Genomic DNA, 10,172 nt, shown 5'->3' with positions numbered 1-10,172 from the left:
GCATTTCACCACACCCGCAATAACATCTGCTAAACACGTGTATGTGACCAATAAAATGTGATTTTGATTTGAAATAAACATCATATTTATCAGAGGTGCTATTGGCTGGGGTCAAAATTACTCCAAAGGATTTTAATTTGTTAAAAGTCCATTTTGATACAGAAACCCTAAACCATGATTTAGATTTATTAAGAACAAGTTGATTGACAAAGTTATGAAAAATTGAATAAACCACATTTAGGCTATGATTGAAGATATGCCTCTGGGGTCAAAATGATCCATTTCAGAAGTTTGGTTCAATGAAAATATGTAGTGGTGTGTAAAGTTTGTTTTAAATTCTCACTCTTTAAAAACGAATCAATCAACACATGCTTCTCTTTGAACGACTTAATATAATTTTAAACTTTTATGAAATAAATGAAAAATACACTTTTGGTTCTTCAACTGCGTTGCCCACTCCAGTCAGCAGCTGGCGATGTGCGTATTTTAGGTTCAGGCGACGCTTCCAGTGTGAAGTGTAATTGGCTCCTTCAACAACAACAGCTAGTCAGACACCTCGGTAGCTTTCTAGCAAACATAGCTACAACATTCACACTCTTTACACTGTTTTGGTGTATATTAGTCGCTGTGTATTAAACACACTTCAGTCGTATGTACTTGTTGGCCCATTTAATTATATATTGACGTTGTTTGTCAGCTAGCTGGTTTAGAACTAGGCTAGTCTCAAATGCTAGCTAGCTAACATCCCCGACCATGAGTTCACTAAGCTACTCTCCTGTTAAAGAGGAGGTCTGCTGGACGGAGAAAGAAGCTCTTGTGAAAGAGGAGGATGTTACAATACGAAAACAAGTAGAGGGTGAGGCTGTTACCGTGAAAGAAGAAGAGAAAGACGCGTTCAGTGTGAAAGAAGAGGAGGATGTTACAGTAAAAGAAGAGGAGGATGTAGTCTTTGGAGTGAAAGAGGAGGAGGGGAGATGACTGTCACATTGGAGGAAGAGGAGGTTGGAGATCTGTTTAACACCAGTAAGTACTGTCTGCAGTCGTTGAACCAATATGTAAAGGGGTTCTACACTTGAATGTTGTTCTGTAGGAATGGCTGAAGCATCTAAATGTGAATCGATTCTCAATTGCAATACATTTCTAGAAACATAAATCACTGTACTTTCATATCACATCAAAATAATTTCACACAATATTTCATATCACATCAAAATAAGTAACCAGTCTCGATGCCCCAAACAGTAAACCAAATTAGTTTCTCGTAATTTCTCCTTCCTTCAGGCTTCTTTTTCTTACTTGGACTTTATACGGAGGTTGGAAACCAACTTTAAGGTGCATTACCACCATCAACTGGACTGGAGTGTGGACCTCAGTTCATCTTTCAATCACCTACGTGGGTATATAACAAGACAGTCATGAAGAGGGTACAACAAAACTTTTTTCCCCTCAGATGACTGAAAAGATTTGGCATGGGTCCCCAGATCCTCAAAAGGTAATACAGCTGCACCACCAAGAGCATCCTGACCGGTTGCATCACCTCCTGGTATGGCAACTGCTCGGCATCTGACCCTAAGGCACTACAGGGGGTAGTGCAACGGCCCAGTACATCACTGTGGCCAAGCTTCCTGCCATCCAGGACCTATGTAATAGGCATGTCAGAGGAAAGCCCACAAAATTGTCAGAGACTCCAGTCACCCAAGTTTTAAACAGTTTCCTCTGCTACCGCACGGCAAGCGGTACCGGAGCGCCAAGTCTAGAACCAAAAGCCTCTACAGCTTCTACCCCCCAGCCATACGACTGCTGAACAATTCATAAAATCACCACAAGACAATTTACATTGACCTCCCTCCCTTTTGTGCACTGCTGCTACTCGCTGGTTGTTTGTTAACTATGCATAGTCACTACGCCCCCACCTTCATGTACAGATTACCTCAACTAGCCTGTACCCCCGCACACTGCCTCGGTACCGGTGCCCCCTGTATATAGCTACGTTATTGTTATTCTCATTGTTTACTTTTTATTCTTACTTTTTATTTGAGTCTACTTGGTAAATATTTTCTTCTTCTTGAACTGCACTGTTGGTTAAGGGCTTGTAAGTAAAGCATTTCACGTCAAAGTCTAAGTTGGTGTCTTGACGGATTTGTAAAAAAAACGGTTTATCTTATACACATATATATATATATATCTATTTTTTCTTTTTTTAAAATGTTTCTGACACCCCTCCACAGAGGTGTCTCATTATTGGGATTCATTGCTGATTCCTACCTGTAGCTCACTATGAGGTGTCTTAGTGATACAGGTTAAGGGCCATTTTGGAGATTGGTGGTTGGTAGCGGAGTCGAGGAACAAGCAGGGTTGGACACGGCCATGTTATTATCCCACACACAGTCTCTGTGGTTCATATGAACCCCATTCCTGGGAATTAGATTTGATTACATTTCGCCCCCATCTGTTTCCACAGAAGGGTTCTGTCTGTCCCATTTCCAGCTAGGTTATGAGGTGCTTTGTCGCCAGTACCTATGACTGGTTGATAGGGGAAACCTCCATGCTTATTATAGAAAAAGTAATTAGGGAAAACTATTTAGTAAACTGAAATAAAATAACAAACCTGTTTGAAAAATGAAAACTATTCCAAAACTAGTAAGACGTGTTTGTTGTTGTAAATGTTATCTTTTTAAGTCTTTTTTTTTTTGTATATTTTGCAATATATTTCAATCTCTTTTTCCATTTTAAAATTAAATATACCTTCCGGCAAAACCGCCTCACCCAGTGTGATACGGATCTGCTATTTTTTAATATCTGCCAGTCTGCACAGCGCGATATCAACTCTGAGCATATCGGACTGTTTTTCTCCACTACATCACCGTATTCCTGCCGTAAACTCTGGATAATCTAAAGCTAGCTAGCTGCTACCGAGTGGCCCAGCCCCGACGCTAGCCTTGAGCCAGGCCCATCTTCTGGCCTGCTCAGTGGACCCTATGATCACTGGCTACACAGCTGATGCCTCCCGGACTCTTCACTAACACGACTAGAAGCCACTACATCACCGGATTCCAACTCTGGACCTTATCACCGAAGTGGCTATAGTGGCTAACGTCCTTGTCCCGAAGCTAGCACCAGTTAGCCTTGAGCCAGGCACATCTCCTGGCTAGCCTAATATCGACTACCTAACGGCTTCCCTGGTTCATATATTGCTGTTCACTGGACCCTATGATCACTTGGCTACATAGCTGATGCCTGTTGGACTGTTCATTAATCACAAATCTCTATTTTGTTTATCTGTCGGCCCCAGCCTTGAACTCAGGCCCTGTGTGTAGGGTCAGTTAACTATCTGCCCATTCATCGCCATTTTATCTGTTGTCTTAGCTGATTAAGATGGTGAGGAAATTACTTTTAAAGAACAACCAGGCATCCTCTACTGACGGGATGAGGTCAATATCCTTCCAGGATACCCGGGCCAGGTCGATTAGAAAGGCCTGCTCGCAGAAGTGTTTTAAGGAGCGTTTGACAGTGATGAGGGGTGGTCGTTTGACCGCGGACCCATAACGGATGCAGGCAATGTGGCAGTGACCGCTGAGATCCTGATTGAAACCAGCAGAGGTGTATTTGGAGGGCAAGTTGGTCAGGATAATATCTATGAGGGTGCCCATGTTTACGGATCTAGGGTTGTACCTGGTGGGTTCCTTGATTATTTGTGTGAGATTGAGGTCATCTAGCTTGGATTGTAGGATGACCGGGGTGTTAAGCATATCCCAGTTTGGTCACCTAACAGAACAAACTCTGAAGATAGATGGGGGCAATCAATTCACATATACATTTACATTTAAGTCATTTAGCAGACGCTCTTATCCAGAGCGACTTACAAATTGGTGCATTCACCTTATGACATCCAGTGGAACAGCCACTTTACAATAGTGCATCTAAATCTTTTAAGGGGGGATTACTTTATCCTATCCTAGGTATTCCTTAAAGAGGTGGGGTTTCAGGTGTCTCCGGAAGGTGGTGATTGACTCCGCTGTCCTGGCGTCGTGAGGGAGTTTGTTCCACCATTGGGGAGCCAGAGCAGCGAACAGTTTTGACTGGGCTGAGCGGGAACTGTACTTCCTCAGTGGTAGGGAGGCGAGCAGGCCAGAGGTGGATGAACGCAGTGCCCTTGTTTGGGTGTAGGGCCTGATCAGAGCCTGGAGGTACTGAGGTGCCGTTCCCCTCACAGCTCCGTAGGCAAGCACCATGGTCTTGTAGCGGATGCGAGCTTCAACTGGAAGCCAGTGGAGAGAGCGGAGGAGCGGGGTGACGTGAGAGAACTGGGGAAGGTTGAACACCAGACGGGCTGCGGCGTTCTGGATGAGTTGTAGGGGTTTAATGGCACAGGCAGGGAGCCCAGCCAACAGCGAGTTGCAGTAATCCAGACGGGAGATGACAAGTGCCTGGATTAGGACCTGCGCCGCTTCCTGTGTGAGGCAGGGTCGTACTCTGCGGATGTTGTAGAGCATGAACCTACAGGAACGGGCCACCGCCTTGATGTTAGTTGAGAACGACAGGGTGTTGTCCAGGATCACGCCAAGGTTCTTAGCGCTCTGGGAGGAGGACACAATGGAGTTGTCAACCGTGATGGCGAGATCATGGAACGGGCAGTCCTTCCCGGGAGGAAGAGCAGCTCCGTCTTGCCGAGGTTCAGCTTGAGGTGGTGATCCGTCATCCACACTGATATGTCTGCCAGACATGCAGAGATGCGACATCAGCAATGTCATTTACAAAATAGCCTCCAACACTCTACTCAGCAAACTGGATGTCGTCTATCACAGTGCCATCCGTTTTGTCACCAAAGCTCCATATACCACCCACCACTGCGACCTGTATGCTCTCGTTGGCTGGCCCTCGCTACATATTCGTTGCCAAACCCAATGGCTCCAGGTCATCTATAAGTCTTTGCTCTGTAAAGTTCTGCCTTAACTCAGTTCACTGGCCACCATAGCAACACCCACCCATAGCATGGCCTGTTTATTTCCTTTCCTCCTTACTCCATTTGCACACACTGTATATAGACTTTCTAATGTGTTATTGCTGTACGTTTGTTTCTCCCACGTGTAACTCTGTTGTTTTTGTCGCACTGCTTTGCTTTATCTTGGCTAGGTCGCAGTTGTAAATGAGAACTTGTTCTCAACTGGCCTACCTGGTTAAGTAAAGGTGAAGAAAAATGTCATTAAAAATACATTTAAAAAATCATACCTTTATTGACAACACCCAAATGGATACTGTCATTAACGCTGTTCTTCAATAATTACACATAATACTTAATACTGTAGCTGTTTAGTTACAGTCACATGTTCAACTATCATCAGCTGATCCAGGAAATCATTTTCTGAATGCCAGTTAAATGACAAACATCACAACATAGGTATATTTGTTAGGTGAAGTTATGGGCAATTTGGCAAACAATGTACAACCCCTCATTGTCAGGCTGATGGAAAAGCTAGCCAAAGAGCATTTTACTGGTTGAAGTGTTTTTTAAAAGTACAAAGCGGTTGATTTGCTGTGGTGACAAACATTATATTAAGCAGGACATGCAAACGAGCCTTACAATTATAATCCAAAGTCGTGTGAAATGCACTCATAAGCAACCTGTAAATTGAGGTTACTCCCCTGAGTTTTCCCCCATTCACATTCACATATATTGTGAAAAACTAAAATCTTTGCTCACCATTTTTGCTCCAGGCAGATAGTACATCCATAACTATCGGTTTCCTCATCAGCAGGGAGGTGTTTCTGCAATCAAATTGTGTGGGCATCGCCCTCGTGCCGCAATTTTATTAAACACAGAAAAGGGCCAATATTGGAGACCAAAGTCGTCTGGCACACTGCTTAGAGTTTCAACAACATGAATAACTTATTTCTAGCCTACAATCATCGATGTTACTACTAATGTGAAAACAAGATAAAATATGACTATTCTTGCTCATTTTAGGTCAATTGTCAAATAATTTTAACATTCATTACAGACGTTGATTGTTGTACAACATCATGGCTACCCTGTTGGCATCACATTTTTTTGTTTTTTTGTTTTGTTGTCGGCCTTTAACCACCTGTGTGACTTTGTTGTTCACACAGGAGAGAGACGGGACTATCTTGGGTCCTCTGGGGAGCCTCAACAACCTCATGATGCTGAAGAGGCAGAGAAGAGTCTCTCCAGATCAGAACATCTCAAGAAACACCCGCAGAGACCCATATGGAAGAGAACTCACTGCTGCTCTGACTGTGGTTAGTGTTACTTAAGATCAGATTCACTAAAACTTCACCAGAGAATTCACACAGGTGATACATCTCACTGCTGCTCTGATTGTGGGAAATGTTGCAAATCAATTCTTCATCAGAACTTAAAATACACCAAAGAACACACACAGGAGAGAAACCTTTTAGCTGTAATCAATGTGGCAAGAGTTTTGTTCAATCTGGCGATCTGACAGTACACCAGAGAACACACACAGGAGAGAAATCTTACAGCTGTGATCAATGTGGGAAAAGTTTTCCTTAGGTAAGCAACCTGATATCACACCAGAGAACAAACACAGGAAAGAAATCTTATAGCTGTGATCAATGTGGGAAGAGTTTCACTCATTCAACCAACCTAATATCACACACAGGAGAGAAATCTTATCGCTGTAATCAATGTGGGAATAGTTTTGTTCAATCTAGCAGTCTGAGAGTAACTCAGAGAACACACAGGAGAAACATTTTATAGCAGTGACCAGAGATAATCTGATAAAAGATCTCATATCAATTATTAGAAAATACATGGAGTTGTTTCATAATATCAATGAATTAATGTTACAATGTAGAATGTTTTAACATTGTACCAGGAATATTTTAATGATGTCACAATGTAGGACCCTAAACGTTTGTCCCCTGATCTATTGATTTCAGCATGATATGGATATTAGCCTCAGGGGGGAAATCCAGGCTCTGAATTGAAAGAGTACTATTTATGAGATTTAACAAAAAGTGACTAACAAAAAAGGAGTTGTTACACTTACCACGTTGGTGACCCACTTGAATCAAAATGCAACACTTCAAAATGTAGCGATCTGTTTTCTACAAGTTGTGCTCTAACCAGGGATGTACACACTATTCCCATATTCCGTGTTGTTTTTGAGTTAGTTTTAACAGCACGTGCAACCTCATCTCCCTTCTCTCGCACAAATGATTTTGAAATGACATTTCCATGTGTTTTTTAGTTGTTAGTTTCAACTAAAATCAGCAGCCTGATTTCCCCCTAATCGATATCAGTGATTTATTGCTACTTGTCAAAACAACAGCATTTTAAAAGGTGCTTGTTTTAAAAATTACAAGTAATATTATTATTGTGGCAGATGTTTGTGTATATAGCGCATTTTATGTTTAGGTTTTCAATTGATCCCAAACTGTTTCTGCATATTGGTTATTGATTTGGACACATTAAAACTGAAAGTTACTACGGATATTGCAGGAGTCCTCTTGAAATCAGACATGTCTGTGGTAAGGACAACTTGCTTGCTGATTTTCTCAAGGGTGGGCAGTCAAAAAGTTTTGTGTTTTGCGTTTGGCCAGTGCGTTGCCATGGATCACAATTTATTTTGACTGCACGTTTTTTTGTATTGAGATTAGTTTTGTTTGGGCTCGTTCCAAGCGGACGAGAGTTTTCGAATCTAGTGAGTTTTAGAAAGACGAGAGTTCTAGAAGCTAGTGGGAAAAATAGTTTTTAAAATGTTAAATTGTTGACAGTAGACACCGTGTTTATATTGGTGAAGCATTGTAGTTGGTTATAATGTGAAATGGAAATTGTTTTCTGTTGGTGGTGAGCAAACTTGTCCTACAAAAATATAGGATATATTTGTTGTCTTAAGGGGGAAGGTGTTACAGGCTTTAGCACGTATAGCTCATTAGCATGTAGGGAGAACCGATTGGTGTCACCTTGTTAGTCAGTATGTGTTACACCTGTGCTGGCTTGTCCATCTCGTTAGTAGGAAGGTGTTTTTCCTGAGCTGGTCCAGGTTTTATTTAAGAGTGTCTGGCCCAGTGCTCCAGTTGTCTTCATAGATGTGGAGAGTCAACACCTTTAGTTGCTCCATCTTTTTTGGTTTGCTTCCTGTCTTTAAGTTTGGTGTGGCTTTTTCTTTTGTTTGCCTCTTCTTGGGCAGATTTAGTGGGTCTCATGGTGGGTGTCTTTTATGTCCCAGTTGTTGTTACTAGTCAACTTTCAGTGGACACCCTCAGTGTCTTTCAGAGCCCCTCCTAAAACCTGTTTAGTTTAAGTTGTTGTTGTTGTTAGTTCCCTCTTCTGTTTGAGGAACATTTTTCGTTTTCTTTTTGGAGAACGTAACATCAAACAATGGCATAAGACAAGATATTTTGGTTTGGATATTGCAGTGAATTGTTAATATTTTAAATCGATGACATTTAATTAGAATGCTCATTAGTCTTCCAGTTTAGTTTCAGTTATTCTGTTTTTTCTCTTATGTTTGTATTAAATATTTGTTTATTTTCATTGTTTTTTCCTGTGAAGCCATGGTGTTGCATCCATGTCTGAAATGTTCTGTATAAATAAAGCTTGATTTAAACATTATGAATCCAATGACCAACCAATCAACAGACTCTTGCAAAACCAATGAACAAATGTGGAAAAGCAACATATACTGAATTTACACTAAGATGGATCAAGATATCTTCCACTATGGTATGTCATTTTAGTATCACCTTTCAACCAACGCAGTGCATTTGTTGAACTCAACAATACGTCAAATGATTCAACAACTGAACTTGGATAGGTCACACTTTTCCAGCCTGCTGAAGGCGTGGTAAACACCACCCCCGGCTCTACCAGGGGCTTGAGGTGGTCGAACACAGCTCTGCAGCCTTGCCGTTCCATTTCTTGCCTTGAAACACCTTCCCACTAAAGAGATGGACAAGCCAGCACAGGTGTAACACATACTGACTAATGAGATGACAACAATCAGTGTGTCCTATGTGCGAAAGTCCAACCTCAAAACATAAATGGAAAAACCAAAGCCTGTAACACTTTCCCCTTAAGACAACACTAGCTTCTAGAACTCACCAAGTTCTTCAACTCTCGCCCCCTTGGAACAAAATACATTAGAATTACAATCTCCAATACGGAAAAACATGCATTAAAAATAAATTGTAATTCATGGCAACTCACTGGCTAAACGCAAAACTTGCTGACTGCCCACCCTTGTGACAATCCGCAACCAACACCTGCAATATCCGAGGTAACTTTCCACCTCACTGCGGAGCTTCTCTCTCTTTTCAGGGTTCATTCGATAGGCATGTTGTTGGATCAGGGCCCAGTCCTCAATGTCATGCATTTGGGTTGGCACATCTGAGAATGAATCCTGATATTCTAAAAGAAGGGTAAAAACTTCAATATAATTATATCTAAAAGCAGGGCAACCAATATAATTGTACCCAAAAATGGTCAGCTGGTTGCAAAATTAATTGATTACTAAATGTTACATAAATTGTAAATATGAAAATCAAAACCAAATGTACACACCCCTTTCTTAATATGTATTGGCAATAATTCACTGAAGGGTGAGGCATGGAATAATAAAACGCGTATCTTTTGTCAGGCTGGATGTTTGAAATATGAGGTGATTTGAGTCATGCTTCAGTAGTGGAATAAAGACAATTAGCATTTGAATGTTGTCAAGAAATACTGGAGTGATTTACATTTACATTTACATTTTAAGTCATTTAGCAGACGCTCTTATCCAGAGCGACTTGCAAATTGGTGCATTCACCTTATGACATCCAGTGGAACAGCCACTTTACAATAGTGCATCTAAATCTTTTAAGGGGGGTGAGAAGGATTACTTTATCCTATCCTAGGTATTCCTTAAAGAGGTGGGGTTTCAGGTGTCTCCGGAAGGTGGTGATTGACTCCGCTGTCCTGGCGTCGTGGGGAGTTTGTTCCACCATTGGGGGCCAGAGCAAAACAGTTTTGACTGGGCTGAGCGGGAACTGTACTTCCTCAGTGGTAGGGAGGCGAGCAGGCCAGAGGTGGATGAACGCAGTGCCCTTGTTTGGGTGTAGGGCCTGATCAGAGCCTGGAGGTACTGAGGTGCCGTTCCCCTCACAGCTCCGTAGGCAAGCACCATGGTCTTGTAGCGGATGCGAGC

The 10,172-nt window shown here is 41.9% G+C and overlaps 1 protein-coding gene across 3 annotated transcripts in view; it reads left to right on the top strand.

The window, feature by feature from the left end:
- Window positions 1-519: 519 nt before the first annotated feature.
- The window catches only part of LOC118370084 (zinc finger protein 883-like), a 151,955-nt gene continuing 142,302 nt past the window's right edge, over window positions 520-10,172 (top strand). Inside the window, exons 1-2 of one of the 3 annotated variants that reach the window (XM_035754878.2) lie at window positions 520-1,023; window positions 6,109-6,258. In XM_035754878.2, the coding sequence (XP_035610771.2) occupies window positions 975-1,023; window positions 6,109-6,258 (199 nt within the window). In that variant the 5' untranslated portion in view covers window positions 520-974. The remainder of the gene's footprint in view (window positions 1,024-6,108; window positions 6,259-10,172) is intronic. The other 2 variants (XM_052498860.1, XM_052498859.1) reach the window with 2 other exon arrangements.

Source organism: Oncorhynchus keta, chromosome 37 (genome assembly GCF_023373465.1).
Source record: "Oncorhynchus keta strain PuntledgeMale-10-30-2019 chromosome 37, Oket_V2, whole genome shotgun sequence".
NCBI classification, from domain to species: domain Eukaryota; kingdom Metazoa; phylum Chordata; class Actinopteri; order Salmoniformes; family Salmonidae; genus Oncorhynchus; species Oncorhynchus keta.
The sequence above is the reverse complement of the archived record's forward strand: the minus strand, read 5'-3'. Positions and strand labels throughout refer to the sequence as shown.